The sequence below is a fragment of the Petaurus breviceps genome, unplaced genomic scaffold (assembly GCF_028583685.1).
Source record: "Petaurus breviceps papuanus isolate PSGF00001 unplaced genomic scaffold, PetGlider_PUasm1.0 90601, whole genome shotgun sequence".
Taxonomy (NCBI): Eukaryota; Metazoa; Chordata; class Mammalia; order Diprotodontia; family Petauridae; genus Petaurus; species Petaurus breviceps.
The window spans coordinates 2,816,383-2,836,373 of NW_027187282.1; the positions used below are offsets into that span (position 1 = coordinate 2,816,383).

A 19,991-nucleotide genomic window follows, 5' to 3' on the forward strand; every position below is an offset into this window, starting at 1 on the left:
AGAGAGACAGAGAGACAGAGAGAGACAGAGAGAGAGAGAGACAGAGACAGAGACAGAGACAGAGAGAGACAGAGAGAGAGAGAGAGAGAGAGAGACAGAGAGACAGAGAGAGACAGAGAGACAGAGAGAGAGAGACAGAGAGAGAGAGACAGAGAGACAGAGAGAGAATATAGGCTGGAGAGTTATTGGGGTATAGAGAAAGAAGAGGGCTCAGGACAGTCTTGGTGGATGTCCTTTTTACGGAGAAAGACATGGATGCTGGGTATAGGAAAGGAGTCAGAGAGGGAAGAGGAGGACTGGGAAATCTGAGGGAGGAGAGAGTATCTGGGACTTCAGAATGGTCACATGCTACAGAGAATTAAGGAAGATGAGGACCAAGAAAAGGCCAAGAAATTGTTGGTCACCTTGAAGCTCAGCTTCAGGTGAGTGGTAAAGGGTTGAGTAGTGTGAGCAGAAACAGCTTTTTGGAGGGTGTTGGATAGGAAAAGGAGAAGAGCTCAGAGGATGAAATGGGGGAAAATGCAGTAGTTTTTTGAAAGGCTGGGGGAGATCTGGTGAAAGCCAAAGGGGACAAAGAGCAGGTAAAGTGCAGCCCTACTGAGAGGCAGCCAGAAGGCAGCAAGGGCAGCCTGAGGGAAGCGTTGGCAGCATCCTCAAGTCAGGGGGTTGTCCAGTAGAAAGCTCCCTACATGGAGAGTGTGTAGAGAGAGTGCCCAGGGTCAGGAGGCTGCAAGTCTGGCTTCAAGTCCCAGCTCTCTGACCAATTAGCTTGGTACTACCAGGCAAGTCTCTGGGCCTCTGTTACTGTCTCCGGCAAATGAAGGGGTTATACCAGATGACTTCTTCACCTTTAATGCTTGGATTTCTCAGTTATAGTCTCAGCTCTGCTGAATTAGTCTAACTGACCATGGAAAGTCCAGCAAGCTTCCTGAGCATCAATTATATCAGCTTTTATACAGGCATGCTAAGCTCTCTCCTGCTCACTTACTCTCTAGGTGGCCTCAGGCAGGGCAGGCCCTTCCCTTCTCCCAGTCTCTTCGGCCAGCCTTAGACAATGGGGATCTTTTGGAAAACTTTAAAGCAAAGGCCCTAACACATGAATATGCTTTGTGCCTTGGCCAGTGTCTCACTGCCCCACTGCAGAGTGGAGGCCAGCTTCCCTACACTTGACCACGGCCCAGTGAAGAGAGGCCTAGACAGAGAGTCAAAGCTCATCTCAGATATATACTTAACCAAGTCACTTAAACTCTCTGACCCTTTATTTCTTTATCTGTAAAATGGGACAGTAATAAACCTGGCCATTATATTATCATATATTATATAGGAGGCAGCTAGGTGGCTCAATGTAGAGGCACCAGTCTTGGAGTCAGGAAGACCTGAGTTCGAATCCAACCTCAGACACTTACTAGTTGTGGGACCCTGGGCAAGTCACTTAACCCTGTTTGTCTTAATCCTCCAGAGAAGGAAAAGGCAAACCACTCCAGTATTTTTGCCAAGAAAGCGCCACAGGCAGTATTGGCATGGGATCATGAAGAGTCAGACATGACTGAACAATAACAAACCAAAATAGCCTGGGTTTTGCAAGGTTGTGGTGAGGCTCAAGTGAGCCTGTGTGAGGTGCTTTGCAAACTCTCGAGGCCTTAGAAATGTGAGTGGTGAGGATCCTAGTTCCCTAGTCTGGTCTCTCCAGGGCCAGAAGTGGCCCCTGTCCAGCTCTAGGATGCTAAAACCTATCCACTGAGAGTGGGAGCCTGGGAGGGGAGCTCTCTGGCCCTGTCCAGCTCTCCCTCTTGCTCTGGGGCAAGCTAAGCCTTTGACTTTGAATGCCGGCTACCTACCTGGCTCAGCACACTCCTACTCCTGTCTCCTTGGGGTCTTGGGGAGTGTCCTTGAGCTGCTGCACAAACCTGAGCTGGCCCGAGTTCTCTCCTCCTGCTGCTGAGGTCCTGAGTCTGCCTGGAACCTGCTTACATTGGCACCCAGCTTCCCACCCATCCCCTGCCTGATTCCTCTTTCTCCATGTGTTCCCCCAAATTTCCAGGAATTCAGTCTGGAGTTTCAACTACTGGTCCGTTGGTGGGGAAGGACAATACTTTAGAAGGCAGGGATGGGCAGGGAAGGGAGGTCTCCTTTCTGTGGCTCAGGAGAATGAACCAGGAGGAAGTGAGACCAAGTTTACTACAGCTTGGGCTTTCCTACTTAGCACAGAGCTTGATTAGTGTTTATAGTAAATGCTTAATCTATGTTAGGAAGGAAGGAAGAAAGAAAGGAAGGAAGGAAGGAAGGAAGGAAGGAAGGAAGGAAGGAAGGAAGGAAGGAAGGAAGGAAGGAAGGAAGAAGGGAGAGAGGGAGGGAGGAAGGAAGGAAAGAGGGAGGGAGGAAAAGAAGGAAGAAGGAGAGGAATAAGGGAAGGAGGAAATGAAGGAAAGAATGAAGGAAGGAAGAAGGGGACAAAGCAGGGAAGGAAGGAAGGAAAGTGGGAGGGAAAGAAAGAAGGAAGAAGGGGAGGAAGGAGGGAAGGAAGAAATAAAGGAAGGAGGGAGGAGGGAGGAAGGAGAGAAGGAAGGAAGGAGAGAGGGAAGGAAAGAAGGAAGGAAGGGTAGAGGGAGGGAATTAGGAAGGAAGGGAGGGAGGGAGGGAGGGAAGCAAACCAAGGACAGGTGAAAGGACAGAGATGCTAAAACTGAATGTGGTCCAGTCTCAATCATGGAGCCCTCTGGTGGCCTTCTGTGACATTTACCTTTTATGGCCCTGCCCCACGGTTCTCTTTGTAGGGGGCTGCATCACCTCCTGAACTGATAATTTATGAAATTTTCAAATGGGGGCAGGCATGCCTGGGCCTTTGAATACTCACCAGAAAAGACCACAATTGGCAGAGGAAAACAGGTGGTAATCACACTTTAGTTAGGCACAGAGGCAGAAAGGGGAGGCAGAGGCAGAGGGCATGGGGACACAGCTAGGATGAGGAAGGCAGGCAGTCCTTGTGTGGAAGAGGATGAGGAGGGCAAGGGGTAGAAAATAGCAGTCACCTCACCATAGGTTCAAGTTGGGAGCACTTGGCTGCATGGACCCAATGGAGGAGGAAGAGGATTGGAGGCAGGAGCTTGAGATCTCCTTTTAGAGTTTTTTTCAAGGAAATAGACTAATTCCGGCCTGTGCCGCCTGGGGGTTAGTTGATTAATATATCCAAATCATTTTAAAGCTGTTAGTGAAATTTTGAAGTGAACACATCCACATCATCTTAAAATGGTAGGCACTGAGGTTTACATATCATAGGCCCTGACAGCAGCGCGTAGATGGTGGCCTCTGATACAGTCCATACTACTGGGAGATGATTTTTGGTTAATATATGATAGAAATTGTAAATTCTGCTCCTTTGATCATTGGGACGGTTGGTACATGATCTCCATGTTCCACTTTGCAATCTTCCTCCCTGTTGGTGCCCCCCTTATACTGGCTACACATTAACTCACCATACTGACTTGTGGCCAGGGGGGTGGAGAGTAGGGGGGGTGGCATCAGGAGGACCAGAACAGGCCACAATTTGAACATACTTCCCTAGATGGTGAGTTTCTGAAGGTAAGAACCATTAGGCTTATTTATGAGTGCCTCACATAGGGCTGGGGCCTCAGCAAAGATTCATTGTAGCTTCCTAGTGTGATGGTATCTGAGCTTGGCTTAGAATAGGCCTGCCCTATATATGGCCCACAGGCCCTTTGTAGCCCACCAAAGGATTTTGGACAGCTCATGAAAAATGTAGAAGGATGTAATTTGGCAGGTAGATTGCCATTACTCACACTCTCCTGTTTGTCACTTGACCTGCAGCAACCAACCATCATCAGTCTCTAGTCTGAGAGGCACAATTTCATGATAAATAAAAATCTTAAGTGTAATTAATTGATATTAATAAATAATATAGGATATAAATATCATATATTTAATATAATATAATTATATAATTATATAATATAATATATAATATAATAATATAATATAATATAATAATAATATAATATAATATAATGATATAAATAAGTGTAATTAATTGATATTAATTGAAATTTCTTTTTTTAAAAAATATGGTTTATTTGCAAAATCATTTAATCATTAACTATATATACCTTTACTTAGAAAGGGAGCCGCTAAAAACCTATCTGTGGCAAAGAAGTTTAGCCTATTTCAATTTAAAAGGCCCCTACCTAAATGCCAAGCTGTGCAGGCCTGGCTTGGAAGCAAACTTAGGACAAGAGCCCTGGCCTCAGATCCCCTTCTCAGACACTTGACATCTACTAGATGTGTGACCTTGGGCAAGTCATTTAACCCCAATTGCCCTGCCTTTCTTCCTCCAAAAAGACAACAAGAAGAAGAAAAGTGGATGGGAGGGGAGAGGGAAGGTAAAGGGGGAGGGGGAGGCCAGAAGGAGATAAGAAAGGAGAGGACTAGAAGAGGGGTCCACTTTGTATGTCTTCTAATATGCTGATACATGTGCATGTCCTCTTCTCTGTTCAAATGTAAGGTCTTTGAGGATAAAGACCATTTCACCTTGGCTTTGGAGCCTCATTGGCTGGCACAGAGGATGGGCTTCCAAAATGCTTGTTGATTGACTGCACGATCCTTTGCAGATCTGCTAGTGTGTCATAGGAAGTTGGTCCATTGGCATGTGATTGGGATGGGCACTGCTCCTGAAGTTCACTCTATTTTTCTGGAAAACCATACATTCCTCGTGAGAAATCATCGCCTTACCTCTCTGGAGATCTCTCCAGCCACCTTTCTCACCGCCCAGACGCTGCCTATGGACATTGGCCACTTTCTGATGTTTTGCCAGATCTCCTCTCACCAACATGGTAAGATCTTAGGGACCCCCAAGGAGTTCTGAAAACAGAATTGTTATCTCCTAGTTCTATGTACAATAGGAGAGTCACCCTGTAGTGGGGGGTTGGGTTGTGGGGGGGGGGGAATAGAGTCACAGATTCTCACAGTGGAAAGGGGCTTTAGCCTCTTTCTAATCCAACCCAACCTCTGCTACAACAGCCTGCTCAGTGCCTTTCCAGCCTCCAATGACGAGGAATAACCCAGTTCTCAAGGCAGCCCATTCCACATTGGAGCAGCTCTGAGTGTTAGAACATTTCTTTCCTTTTGCCAAGCCTAAAGCTGTCTCTTCACATCTTATATTCCTTGCTCTTGGTTCTGTCCTCTGGGACCCAATAGAACAAGCCTGATCCCTCTTCTCCATGACAGCCCTTCAAATGCTTGAAGGTGGCTTCCATGTGCTCCTGAATCTTCTCTTTTCCCAGGCTAAACATGACAATCTCCTTCAACTGACCCTATTATTGCATGGCCTTGAGACCTTTCTCCATCTTGGTTGCCCTCCTCTGGACCCCTGCTATCTTATCACTATTCTTCTTAAAATGTGGTACCCAGAATTGGACGCAATCCTCCTGATGAGGTTAGACGGGGCAGAGGCCAGTGAGAGTGTCTCCTTCCTAACCCTAGCAGTGGCACCTCTCTGAATGCAGTCCAAGATCCCATGCAGCTAATTTTCTAGCCACTAGCTTTTCCGCACTGCTGACTGCTGGTGAGTGGGCAGTTCTCACGAACTCAGAGGAGCCCACCAAGCTATAGGTAATAGAATTCCCTGATGCTCCAGAGCCTCTTGGAACTAAACTTTTCCTATTTTTGGCTCTTCTCCTGAAGTCCCAAAGCCTTTTTTTGGAGAGGGGAGGGCAAGGCAGTTGGGGTTAAGTGACTTGCCCAAGGTCACACAGCTAGTAAGTGTGTCAAGTGTCTGAGGCCAGATTTGAACTTAGGTCCCCCTGTCTCCAGGGCTGGTGCTCTATTCACTGTGCCACCTAGCCGCCCCCAATCAAGGCCTTTTTTAATGAGATACAAGCATGACTGAGGAGTTTTCTGGTTCCCTTCAACTTGTCATCCCCATCTGTGGTAAAATGAACTCCTGGATAACAGTGCTTGCCTCATTCCCAGGTTAGTTTGTTTCCTTCTCTCAGCTCAGCTTTGAAGCATGACTCTCCTCCATTAGCAGAACCCCAAATGAGTGCAACCCCAAAAGGAAAAGTTGCTAATCTGTGAACAATTGCAAATGGGCAGAGGTCCACCTTGAAGGCAGGAGACAGATAAGAAGTAACTCTACCTGGTTCCAGATGTTTATTTTTCATCTTTCCTCTCTTTTTTCCTAGTCTTTTGGTCTTTTCCTCAAAACAAGAAAGTGGTGAGACATACTGAGTTAGTTACAGCTGAATTATGATCATTTCAAAGGTGCTATATGTACTATGGGCAGCTAGGAGGTGAAGAGGATAGAGTGTCAGGCCTGGAGATTAATCTTCCTGAGTTTAATTTTGGCCTCAGAGGCTTAACCAGCTGTGGGACCCTGGGCAAGTCACCCTGTTTGCCTCAGTTTCCTTATCTATAAAATGACCTGGAAAAAGAAATGGCAAACCACTCCAGTGTCTTTGCCAAAAAAAAAAAAAACCCTAATGAGGTCATGGAGATTCAGAAATAATTGAAATGAATGGACAAGGACAGATATCCTTGTACTAAAACATCCAAGAACCTCTCCTGGAAGATGACAGTCTGTAGCACCACCTACTGGCCTCAAAGTGATATGGCAGTCTGGTCTATTAGTACACATAACTGAGCCAGAGAAGAGGGAAAATGTTGGGTCTTTGAGCTGGTAAATACCCAAGCAAGGGAAATATTCCTGCGGGAATAATTCTCTTTATCCATGATGTATGGTGGGAAGGAAGAGAAATTCCTGCAAGGAAAGGATGATAAGAGGAAACTGAAGGTGGGGGCAAAGGCCAAAGTCACTTGACTATGCCCCCCTTTGGGGCCAGAAATTGGGGCGGGGGGAAGCAAAAGAGAAGGTGACCTAGGAGCACATACTCACATACTAGCTCCAATCAACTGGAAGTTATTGCAGCAGATGGTTTGGGATAAAAGCTACTGAGAAATAGAATGAACTGAGACATCTTCCTGCCTCACTAGCCATGCAATTGTAGGGAGCTTGACAGAAAGGAAATAGCATTTCTTCAATGGTATGGAGGTGCACCCCCACCCAAAGGCCCTCTCCTGATTTAATTAAGACTCCATGTTAAGAATTCCTGCTGACTGAAAGGCACTATGGGAAGGGGAACATCAGGCCAGATTAGGGAGGCTGAAAGCCACAAGACTTCAGCATATGTACTCAACCCCAGGGAAGAATCCAGGTGGAAGAGAGCTGAGATTTGAGCTGCCAAGGAGATAAAGGCCATGGGAAGGCCAACTGGAGAGTTGGGATTAGCTCAACCAGCTGAGTAATCAAAGGAGAGGGCAGAAAACAATGTGGTTTTGGTTGGGGGGGGGGGTGCTGTCCTCACATAGGCCAGGCTCTCAGGGCTTCTGCTAACAGAGGCTTGTCTTGTTATACTCCAGATGGCATGGAAGCCTATGTCCATGTGGAAGCCTGTCCCGAGGAGCCCCAGGTCCAGAGGGAGAGCACTTCAGAGGCCTACTATGATGACTATGAGCAGGACACAGAGGTGTTCCTGTTGGCTGATGCCAGCGATTCTCCCTTCCTCCAGGCACGGTCAGTGGCCAAGAAGCACCCCAAAGCATGGCTTCATTACATTGGGGTACAGGAGGCAGACTGGGACTATGCACCTGCAGCCCTTGTTGACCCCTCAGCCAGGTGAGTTGGGCCAGGCCAGAGGTAGGTAACAGAAGGCCTTTCCCACCACCCATTTCTACCCTAAGTCTGTCCCTCTTCTCTGCCCACCCTCTTGGTACACTGCTCAAAAGACATTTCCCATGGCCTCAAAATAAGAGAGCCTTGGTCTGGTGGAACTTGTTGCAGCTGAGGAATCATTTCCATCTGGTTGGGAGATACCTGGAAAGTATTCCACAAACAGATGGACTGGTACCAGGACAGCTGAGAGTGGATGAGCATTATCCAACTTTGTTACCTCCTCCTTCTCATTCCAGTGTGGCAAACAGCACCATGTAGTGAAAAAGGGTGCTGGGTTTGGAGGTGGAGAATGTGGGTTCCAGGGGCCCTCTACTTAGTGACATTGGGCAAATCACTTCACCCCTCTCAGTTTCCTCTGCTATAAAATGGGGACAATAATACATACAGTAACTATGTTACAGGACTGATGAGGGGCTCAAATGTGAGGAGATATGCAGCCCTTTCTAACCTCCCAAGTGCTGCCGTTGGGCTGTCTGTTAGTGTTGTGGTCTCTTCCAAGGTCCTTGCCAGCCCTCCTTCCTATGATTGTACCAGCCACACAAGTTTGCCTTGCTCTTATCCTTCCCTTAGGACTTACGATGAGAACTTCATGTCACCCCCTCATCTTTTTTCCTTCTTTGCAGAGGTTCCAAAAGCCATTATCTGAACAGTCATCCTCAGTGGCTTGGCAGGAAGTATAAGAAAGCCCGATACATGGCCTACACAGATGAAACTTTCAAGACTCCTCAGTCTAGTCAACAAGAATCAGGCATTTTGGGACCTTTGCTTTATGGAGAAGTTGGGGACACACTCTTGGTAAGAGGGGGAGGGATTCTAGGAAACTGAGCTGGAAAGAGAAAAAGCTGGAAAAATGAGGCCTAGATTTGAGTCTCCAAGCCACATCTGCTGGTTGCTACTTGCAAGACTTTGGACAAGTCATTTCCCTTTCTTTTTTTTACCCCTTGAACTAGTTGATGCTTAAGGCCGGCCCCCTTCAGCTCTAAATGAAGCATCCTTTGATTTTTAAGACAGGCCCAAGAATTCCTGGTGGCACTCCATTGGGGAGACCTTTGTGTTGACATTGAAAGTTAATCAGTATTCTTTGGGAATGATTTATTCAACTGACCCCAAACCCACTTTATTGGATGATCATTCAGCTCACATTTTACTATTTTACATTTTACATGAGGATAGAAGCAGCTGTGGGATAGCGAGGAAGGGCATACAAAGAAAGGCAAAAAACAGTCCTTGCCCTTAAGAAGTTTACATTCTACAAGGTGTCCCTAAAGTCTGGACACATAGGAAATCTCATTAACTATGCATATTTTCAAGAAATGAAATGAATGAAATTTTCAGCAACATTTTATTTAATTAGCATAAATGAGGTTTCTTAGGAAGACATAGGAGATCTCATTAATTAATTAAATTAATCTCATTAATATGGAAAATAATCCCCAATAGCTACTGAAAGCTTTTATTCCATATTAAATTGTCATGGCTAAAATTTATGTATGTGCATGTATATGTATGTATGCATGTGTATATATGTCTGTGTACATGTATATGTGCATGTGTGTGTATGTATGTGTGTATTGTATTGTATGTGTGTATACGTACATATATATGTATACATATCTATATGCCTATCTCCTTGTATGAGCAGTAGAGTTAAGGAGGAGAGAAAGATTGTGAAGAAGGAGGGAGGATTCTGAGGGAGAAAGGAAGGAGAATGTTCTAAGCATCAGTAAATAACAGCTACCAGAATCTTCTTTGGGTGATAAATTTTGATTGAATGAACCACAAAAAGGAGAGGTTTCTGAGTTATAGGAATGGAGAAAGAGCCTGGAAGTAGTACTGGGAAGCAAGGAGTATTCTGACTCTTCTACCACAACCAGTGAGTTGTGGTTATCAGTGTAGCTTGTGCTGGAAAAGGGAAGTTGTATCATTAGGGTCTCAGTGAGAGCAAGAAGATAGAGGGAGCAAGAAAGGAAAAAAAGGTTTAAGATGAAAATTAATTTGTTACCCATGAAGAAGGATTTCCAGAGAGCAGAGTGGAAGGACTGGGTAGATCTGAGGTGGGACATTTGGGTGGGTGTGATTGCAGGGAGTGGGGAATAGAGGATGGGGTTAATACAACAGCTGGGAGGTTCAAAATTGTTGAGCTGAGGAGCATATGATGGATTGGGAGTATGCTAACTATTGAAGAATGGGTCCAAGGAGATTATTAGTGGTCAGAGAGTGGTAGATTGACAGAGGCAGCTAAATTGACTGTTCAAGACTCAACCTTGTCTCAGTTGGTGATGTTGAATTCTGTGAAGTCAAGAGGCTGGAGTCACAGCAGGCAGGAAGGGGTCATGAAATGTTCTGGGAGAGACTGGACAGGACGGAGGAGTTGGCAACTGGAGATGAACATGATCTGGGAATGGCCTCTGAAGTATTTGGAGAAGGCCTTGGTTCAAAGACAAGCTAAAACGACACAAGTCAATGAGCCTTGGTGAGGCACCATGCACAGTGCTAAGTTCTGGGGATGCAACGTTAAAACTATAACGTCTAGGAGATTCCGATGTACTGGGGGAAACAACCATACAGGCAACCAGGTACAAACATGATATATACAGGATAAGAGGGAGATTATCTCAGAGGGAAGGCACCCTGATTAAGGGGGACCAAGAAAGGCTTCTTCTAGAGGGAGAATTTTTGTTGAGATCTGGAGGAAACCTGGGAGTCCAGGAGGAGTTGGTGAGGAGGGACAGAGGTCCAGGCATGGAAGAAGGCTGATGTGCTTGGAGTCTGGAGATGCAAGGAGTCCAGTGGTGTTGGATTATACACTATGGGGTGGGAAGAGGGGGGGTGAGTAAGGTGCAAGAAGACTGGAAAAGTAGGAAGGGGCCAGATTAGGAAGGACTTTAAAAGCCAAGCAGGATTTTATATTTGATCTTGGAGGCCATAGGAAGCCACTGGAATTTATTGAGTAGAGGAGGTAACATGGTGGGATGTGCGCTTTAGGAACATCACTTTGGTGGATGAATAGAGGATGAATTGGAATGAGGAGAGCCTTGAGGCAGGCATTCTCACCAGCAACTACTGCAACAGTCCAGGAATGGGTGATGAGGGCCTGCCACAGAGTGGTGGCAGCCTTAGAGAGGTGGGGAGTATTTGGGAGATGTTGGGAAGGTAGAAATGACAGGTCTTGGTACAGGGCTGACAGGCAGGTGGGCTGGATCTGGAGCTGCTGTGAGAATCTCTGGGAAGTTTCAGAGGAGATGAAATTGAACTTAGTGCATGAATTTTTAACAATCACTAGTATAGGTATTTTAGGTACAAGCCCACCAGAAACGATTTTAATTTAGATTATTCTAAATCTAAGAATTTTTCTGCAGAGAGAGGGGGGTGAGGGGAGAGGGGATGGAGCAATCCATAACAACAGATCCCCCCTCACCTCCACCCTATGTCCTGGAACAACTTTGTCCCACAAGTCACTGTGAAGTGCCAATTCAGAAGATTCTTAAACAAAGTCCATTTCAGAGCCAAGGGCTTACTTAGAGTTTAAGGATTAGTTCACTATGCAGTTGGATTTATCCAATGGAACAATAGTCTGGAAAGTCCACCTTGAAGAATAATTTTCCTAAAATCATTCCATCCCTCTTGGACCCCTTCTTTCAAGGGAGGGCTCTCTTTGCCACCTAGTCAAAGGGGAACAATGAAAGTAACTTTCATTAACTGAAGTAATCCAAAAGGCTGATTCTTTCTTCTCTTTGGAAAGGAAGGAAAGGAGTCAAGAATTTATTAAGCACCTACTATGTGTCAGGAAATGACTGCACTGTGTACTTTACAAATATTATCTCCTTTCATTCTAATGAAAGCCCTAGGCCTAGCTGCTATTATTATCTGAATTTTACAATTGAGGAAATCGAAGAGTCCATAAACATTCAGTAAGGGCCTACTATGTGCTAGGCACTGTGCTAAGTCCTAGGGACACAAAGAGAAGCCAAAGACAGTCCCTGCCCTTAAGGAACTTATAATGTAATTGTCGGGGTGGGGAGGGTGGGCAGGAACAATGCAAACACATTAAAAAAAACCTGAAAGGGGTAGGGGAAGGAGGGGAGCTGATGAAATAATTCAACCTGGCAGGAAATGATAAGGTGGCTGTCCTAGGCTCCCTCCTTAAATAGAAGATCTGGGCAGTGCTCTCTGAGGTCTACCTTTACCCTGTCCAGCCAGAAGGAGGATTTGAGGGGTACCTAGGTGGTACAGTGAATAGAGCACTGGCCCTGGAGTCAGGAGGACCTGAGTTCAAATCCATCCTCAGACTCTTAACATTTACTAGCTCTGTGTGTGTGACCTTGGTCAAGTCACTTAACCCCAATTACCCTGCCTTCCCCCCTCCAAAAAGACCCAAAACAAAACAAAGAAGGAGGGTTTGAGCTCTAGGCCCCAGGAGCAGGGGGACTGAGGAGACTTGATGTGATCTTGTATAAGATGAATTTTGCCAGTAGATAATGGGCGTGTGGCTATAGCCTGGCCCTCCCATTTCAGCTCACAAGTCCATGGTCATCCTCCTCACTACAGCCAGCCTATGGGGCCAGGGCTCAGATCCTCAGGAACCCAAGGTTATAGGTCCAGTGGAGGGTAATGCTTATGGATCTCCAGAGGAGACTCTTGGGGATGGTTTGCCCAGAGTCCCACAGCAACTAAGTGCCTGAGACCAGATTTGAACTTGGCTGTTCCTAACTCCAGGCCCAGCAGGCCTTAGCACTCCATCCACTACACCAGCTAGCTACCTCTTTGGTGTAGATCATTACCCTAACCTAGTCCTGGCTTGGGGAAAAGAGGATGAAGCTCTTAGATGACTAAATCTAGGGCTCGTGACCCTGTCTAGTCACCTCCTTAAGCTACTCCTGGGAGGAACTCATCCAGAGACCATTAGAGAGAGAAGAGTTAAGCTTGGTTTCAGAAGTGAACTGCCTTCTCAATCTTTCCTCAAGAGGGAGCAGGGGGAGCTGGGACAAACTCACCAGTGAGACCCAGTAGGAAGGGACTATGTGTGAATGATGGATCCCAGATTTAGAGTTGAATAGATCTCAGAGATCATTGGGGTCAACTCTTCTCATTTTACAGATGAAGAAACTGAGGCCTAGAGAAGGACCATGACTTACTCAAAGTCAATCAGTCTAGATGTGAACCCAGGCCCTGTGACCGTCAATCCAGAGCTCTTCCTATTGCACACTAGTCCATGTGCCCTAACCATTGGTCAAAAATAAACCAATTGTTTATTGTAAAAACATCAGGTGGAACATTCCCTGAGATGAGGCAAACCACATTGGGTCAGAGGGTGTAGCAGAAAGAGCTCTTGATTTGGAAGAAGAAAATCTGGGTTCAAGTCTCTGATTCTCTATTTACTAGCCATGTGACTTTGGATAAGTCATTTCACCTTTGAGCCTGAAGTTTCTCATTTGTAAAATAGAGTGCTTATGTTGCCTATCTCACAAGACTGTCGAAACAATTCCAAAGGACTCATGATGAAAAATGCTCTTCACCTCCAGAGAGAGAACTGATGAGCTCAGAGTAGAGACGGAAGCAGATTTTTTCCCTTTCTTCCTTTTTCTTTTTTCTTTTTGGAGGGCAGTTGGGGTTAAGTGACTCGCCCAAAGTCGAATGGCCAGTAAGTGTGTCAAGTGTCTGAGACTCGATTTGAACTCATGTCCTCCTGACTCCAGGGCCGGTGCTCTATTCACTGTGCCACCTAGCTGCCCCCTTATTTCTTTATTTTTCTTGCTTCCCACCCCACAACTGCAACATGGCTAATGTAGAAATGTATTTTGCATGACTACATCTGTATAATGGGTATTATATTTCTTGCCTACTCAGTGGATGGGGAAGAGTGGGATCTAGAGAAAGAATTTGGAATTCAAAATACAAATGAAAAAAAAACAAGAATGGGGCGGAGTCAAGATGGTGGAGTAGAAACAGGACCTCCACGAGGCTCCGGCTCTCACCACCTCCTATCCATGTAAAAGGGGACTCTAAACAAACTTTGGAGCTACAGAACCCACAAAATGACACAGAGAAGCTAATCTCCTGCTGAGAACAGCGCAGCAGGCCAGCAGGAATCGGCCAGTGAAGCACTCTGGGAGCTAAGCCCAGCTCCACACCAAGGTTTTAATCCCAGGGTGGGCCTGACCAACCACCGGCTGGAGGGACTTCAGATCACCAGCAGCTGTGGTGATCCAGAATTATCAACACCTAGATGCTAAGGACAAAGTGAGAGGTCAGTGCAGTGTGGACTTTGAGACCCAGTAGTTGGGAGTGTGTCGGCTTTTACCCCCCCAGGGCAAGAAGCCGCTGAGGGCTACGGTGCAGCTGCTGCCACATGGCAGCTTCAGCTCCTGGCCTGCAGAATGTAGGGGGACCAAGTGACCAGTCTGAAGGGTAATTGCTCTTGCTTTAACCTGCTTGGATCTGGATTACAGTCTAGAGTAGAGGTCCTGGGGTGTATGATCAGCTTACCAGAGCATGTGGAGGCTTCAGAGAGGCCACCCAACTAACACCTCCCACAGCTGAGAAAACCCCAGCTTTTGGTAGAAAGTTACTCTGTCTGGTAGCAGAGTCCTACTGTGGCAAAAAGCCCAAAAGTCAAGTAACTGAGTGGCAACATGACCAGGCAAAGGAAGCAAAACAAACAGAAGAATCCAACATTAGACTCCTATTTGGGGGGCAAAAAGGATCAAAGCATGGAACAGGAGGAAGACAGTGAAGTCAGAACTCCTGCACCAAAAGCTTCAAAGGAAAATATAAGCTGGTTACAGACCATAGAGCTTGGGCTTCTCTGCTCCAACCTTCTTACCTGTGAATGAGGGAGAAAGATATTCTGAGCATGTCATTACATTTTTTTTGAGGGGGGAGGGCAGGACAATTGGTGTTGAGTTACTTGCCCAAGGTCACACAGCTAGTAAATGTCAAGTGTCTGAGGTTGAATTTGAACTCAGGTCCTCCTGACTCCAGGTCCAGTGTTCTATTCACTGTAGCACCACCTAGCTGCCCCTAGTACATTTCTTAATATTTATATAATGCTTACTGTGTGCTAGACACTGTGCTAAGTGCTTTTATCTCATTTGATCCTCACAACAACCCTGAGAGGTTGGTACTATTATTATTCCCATTTTACAGATATAGAAACTGTGGCAAACAGAGTTTTTTTTAAGTGACTTGCTCAGACTCACACAGCTAGTAAGTGTCTGAGACTAGATTTGAACTCTGGTCTTCCTGACTCTAGGCCCAGCAACACCTTGCTGCCCCTAATTGGTAGCTTTTAACTTTAGAGATCAGATCTTCCTTGTCATAGGCTCCAATTTTGCCTTTTATTAAGACTTGAACTGATTTATCATTTATCCTTTCAGATCATATTCAAAAACTTAGCAAGCCGACCATACAACATATATCCTCATGGGCTCACCAGCGTCAGTCCTTTGCACTCAGGTAGACTGCCTAAAGGTAAGAGCATGGTTGCGCTGTTCAAGATGGGGCTATGTATTCACACGTTGGAATCTGGGAGGCTATAGCCTCTATAGCTAGAGGGTCAGAGGCCCTTCCACCCCTAACATTACAATCCCTGAATCTTGCGGTTTAAGAAACTAACCTATAGGTCTTGCCTTCTTAAATTGAGTTAAATGCAGAGTGAGGCAGCCCAGGAGGAGGAAACTGTAAGGAACCAGGAGGTGGCCAGTTGCCCAATATTCTCCAATATCTTAAGAGGAATTTGAAATCCCTTCTTTAAATATATCCCAAGAGAATCAAAGTTATTGTCCAGTTGAGTCTTTGTAGGTACTGACAGAGCAGGGCCCTACTGCCCAGAGCAGCCAGGGGAGAGGCATGGCCTGGGTCAATCCGTCAGCCAATGGACATTTATTAAGCGCCCATTACATGTTAGACATTGCACTAAGTACTAGGGATACAAAGAAAGGTAAAAACTAGTCTGTGTCCTTGAAGAGCTCGCGGTCTAACGGGGGACATGCAAACAAGCCATACAATGGATAAATTGGAGATAATTAACAGAAGGAAAGCACTGGAATGTAGGGTGGGGGGGGGATCAGCAAAACATTCCCATAGAAGGTGGGACTTGAAGCAAGCCAGGGAAGCCAGGAGGTGAAGACGAGGAGGGAGAATATTCTAGGCATGGGGGACAATCATTGAAAATCCATGTAGTCAAAAGATGGAATGTTATGTTAGAGGAAGAGCAAGGAAGCCCCTGTCATTAGATCACAGAGCTCATGGTAGGGCATAAGGTAAAAGAAGACTGTAAAGGTAGGGCAATAAGGATGAAGGGTTTTGAAGGCCAAACACAGCATTTTCTATTTTATCCTGGAGGTGATAGGGAGCCATTGGAGTTTATTGAGTAGGGGGTGACATTGTCTGATCTGCTCTTTAAGGTCACTTTGACAGCTGTGTGGAGGATGGACTGGAATAGGAAGAGACTTGTGGCGAGTGCTCCAACCACTCTGTGGGCCCACAATTCATGTGGAAATGTTGGGATTTGTGATTTTTCTTCCTCCAAATCATTGTATACCTCCATGCCCTACAATGGCCCCAGTGGGACTGTTCCATAGCCTGATTCTTCTAGTCTGGAGGAATTGGTCTGGGTGGGTTACAGCCCAATGGATAATGGACTTCTCCAGACATAGCTGGAAAGATCCTTGGGCAACTTTTGGTGAGCGCTCTCCTCATGGCATTGGTGGAGATTTCCATTGAAAAACTAAATGAAATATGAAATCAAGTATATCTCAACAAGACTTAGAATGTGCGGCAGGTTTGGCCATGGAAATAGTTTTATTTGACTCTATTTGGCTCCCTGATTTCACTCACCTTTGGAGAGTTGGAGGAGAGGAGTGAGGCATTAGACATCCTTTCTTCACTTTAGATCCATGTGCTTTCCAAAAGTGGGAAGGGAGGCAGCTCTTTTACATCCCTTTCTGAATGCCTGTAGGATGTTATCCAAATTCCATTCCCCATCTCCACTAGATTCTTATTCCTATTCCCCTCAACCTTCCCACCCCAAAGTCCCAACCAACACCATCCATCCCTTCCACTATGCCCTCTGGAATGCCTGTTCCACAGGCAACTAACTTGCTTTCATCTTAAATCTTTTCCTCTCCCACTCCTTCTGTCTTTTAGCAATCAGCAAGGCTTGACTTACCTGTGATGACAGTGTTCCTGGCTACTCTTTTCAGTATTGGCTGTACCTTCCCTCATTCCATTGACTTGCTGGTCAAGGCAGGGAAGTTGGAATACTCCTTTGCTCCCCACTTCCACTTCCAGGTTCTCTCCTTACTGCCATCATTCAGTAATCTCTCTTTCTTTGAAGTCCATCCAATTCACAACTTCCACCCAATCAAAATCCTGGTAGCTATTGCCTAGAGACCTCCAGGTCACTATCCTACCTTCCTCAATAAGTAGTCTTTCTCTCCTCCGAACTTCTGTCCTCATACTAACAGACTTCATATTTGTCTCTTCCTCAAACACCCTAACCACTCAATTTGTCAACTACTCACTTCTCGTGAGTTCACCTTCATCCCACCTCAATCCCACACAATGATGGTCATACTCTTGATCTTGCCATCACACACAGATGCACCATTTCCATGTTCAAGAATTCTGAAATTCCCTTATGTGACCATAATCTATTGGCTTTGCACTTCTCCTACCTTCCCTTACCAAACACCACTCTTTATTCACACCATGACCACTAATCCCTTGACTCTTTAGTTCTCTCCTAGACCATCACCCTTGTACTCATTATACTCACTTCTTTTCCCCATCTTGACCCCTTGGTGAACCAGTTCAACTCTACCCTGTCCTCTTAAGTCTCTGGCCCCCTTGTCATATTGATTTCATCCTGCCAAGTCTTAGATCACTCTCACCATCCATCACACAAAAGTGTAGCTCTACTCATTACCAAGACTAACCCCTCTACATGCTCAAGTGATCCCATTCCGTCATGTCTCCTCCAACAGATCGCCTCTTCTGCCACCCTGTCTCTATCACTTATCTTCATCCTTCCCTGGTCTACTGGCTTCTTCTGTATTGCCTATAAACATGCCTGTGTCTTGCTCATGTCTCTCCCATCCTCCAAAAGCCCTCAATTGATACTTACATTCCTTTCTATCATCCTATATCTCTTCTCCCTTTGTGGCTAAACTTTTTGAGAAGGCTGTCTACAATAGATGCCACCACTTTCTCTCCTCTCACTCTTTTTCTAACCCCCTACAGTTGAGCTTTTGATCTCATAATTCAATAGAAACTGCTCTCTCCAAAGTTACCAGTGATTTCTGAGTTGCTGATCCAATGGCCTTTTTTCAATCCTTATTCTCTTTTGATCTTTCTGCAGCCTTTGACACTGTTGATCACTTTTTTCTCCTTGAAACTCTCTTCTCTCTAGATTTTTGGGACATGGTTCTTTCCTGGTTCTCCTCCTCCATATAACACCAATTCTTTTAAGTCTCCTTTGTTGAATCCTCATCCAAATCATGTCCTTTAACCATTGGTGTCCCCCAGAGCACTGTCTTGGACCCTCTTCTCTCTATCCTTTATATTTCTTTACTTGGTGACTTCATCAACTTCAATGGATTTCATTATCATCTCTCTTCTGATGATTCTCAAATCTACCTTTCCTGCCCTAACTTCTCCACTGGCCTTCAATCACACATCTCTCCTCTCTACTTCCAACCTTCTCTATTACTATTGAGATGTAATACTGACCACCCTAGCACACAGGATGGTCTGCTAGCACAGGTTCTTTGATCTGCTTTGCTAAAGGAAAGACAATTTTTTTTAAGCAATTGGGGTTAAGTAACTTGCTCAAGGTTACACGGCCAGTTATTTCTGGGTGTGGTGTTGAGTATCTGACCCCAGGATTCGATCTCCAGGTCATCCTGACACTGGAGCCGGTGCTCTTACTCGCTGTGCTACCTGGCCACCCCAGGAAAGACAATTTTTAAAGGAGTCGACAATCTTACTTTGATTACAGATAAGTAGAAAATAAAGCAGAGAAATTAGCACAAAGATTCAAAAGACAGGGCTCCTACTGTCTAAACAAAGTAATACAACCACCTACATATACCACCAGACCGGGAGAGCACCAACATTTGAGTAGTTGGGGGGCTCTTAACAAATGGCTACTCAGAGTCCCATCCAGGGAATCAAAAGATCCTCATAAGCTAACCCCCAAAGTAAAATACCAACCGGTATATATAGTTTTCAACTAATAGGCTTGGAGCCAGAAGGCACCATATCCCTTGTGACTCAGTGCTTACTTAACTTAGAACCAAAAGATGTGAAAGTCTTCCTACAAGCAAGCCTCCCTGTAAGCAAGCATCCCCTAAGCAAGCCCATCCTTAGGCAAGTTTCTTCCCCAATGGGCTCTATAGAACTCAGGATGTATCACAGTTGTGAAAATAGCAAGACATCTGTGATTGACATGTGGTCATATAGGCCTATTAGTGGACAGGGAAGATCTTCTTATTCCACTAATATTACATGAGGTCACCATTTTCCTTCTAGTTCCCTGGGCTGGAAACCTAGATGTCATGCTTAACTTCTCACTATCTCTCACCTTCCCATATGCAGTCTTTTGCCAAGGCCTCTCCATTTCACCTTTCAACCTCTTTCCTTTCTCTATTCTGATACTGTCCTTACCTTAGTATAGGCCTTTATCACCTCACACTTGCATTATTGCAATATCCTGCTGGTGGGTCTAACTGACTCGTCTCTCCTCACTCCAGTCCATTCTCCATTTGGCTGCCAAAGTGATTCTCCTAAAGTGGCAGTCAGACCAAGTCACCGTCTACCCCACCCCACCCTGAGACACACACACACACACACACACACACACACACACACACACACACACACACACACACACACCCTCAAACTACAGTGGCTCCCTATCACCTCTAGGATCATATCCAAAATACTCTGTTTGACCCTCAAATCCCTTCATAACCTAGCTTCACCCATACTTTTCAGTCTTCTTACACCTTATTTCCCACCATATACTCTTTGTTCTAGTGACACTGCCCCCGGCTGTTCTATGGATGAGACACTCCATCTCTTGAATCTGGACATTTCCTCTGTCTGTCTCCTATGTCTGGAACACTCTCCCTTCTCATCTCTGTTTCCTGGCTTCCTTCAGGTCCCAGCTAAAATACCATCTTCTTTAGGAAGTTTTCCCCAACGCTTTTTAATTCAAGTGCCTTCCCTCTTGTTAATTATTTCCCAT

The 19,991-nt window shown here is 45.5% G+C and overlaps 1 protein-coding gene across 1 annotated transcript in view; it reads left to right on the forward strand.

Annotated features, from left to right (window-relative positions):
- Positions 1-19,991, forward strand: part of F8 (coagulation factor VIII) — a 138,409-nt gene that overhangs the window by 44,003 nt on the left and 74,415 nt on the right. The window contains exons 7-10 of the mRNA XM_069063748.1: positions 4,623-4,844; positions 7,429-7,684; positions 8,365-8,536; positions 15,118-15,211. Coding sequence (XP_068919849.1) covers positions 4,623-4,844; positions 7,429-7,684; positions 8,365-8,536; positions 15,118-15,211 — 744 coding nt within the window. The remainder of the gene's footprint in view (positions 1-4,622; positions 4,845-7,428; positions 7,685-8,364; positions 8,537-15,117; positions 15,212-19,991) is intronic.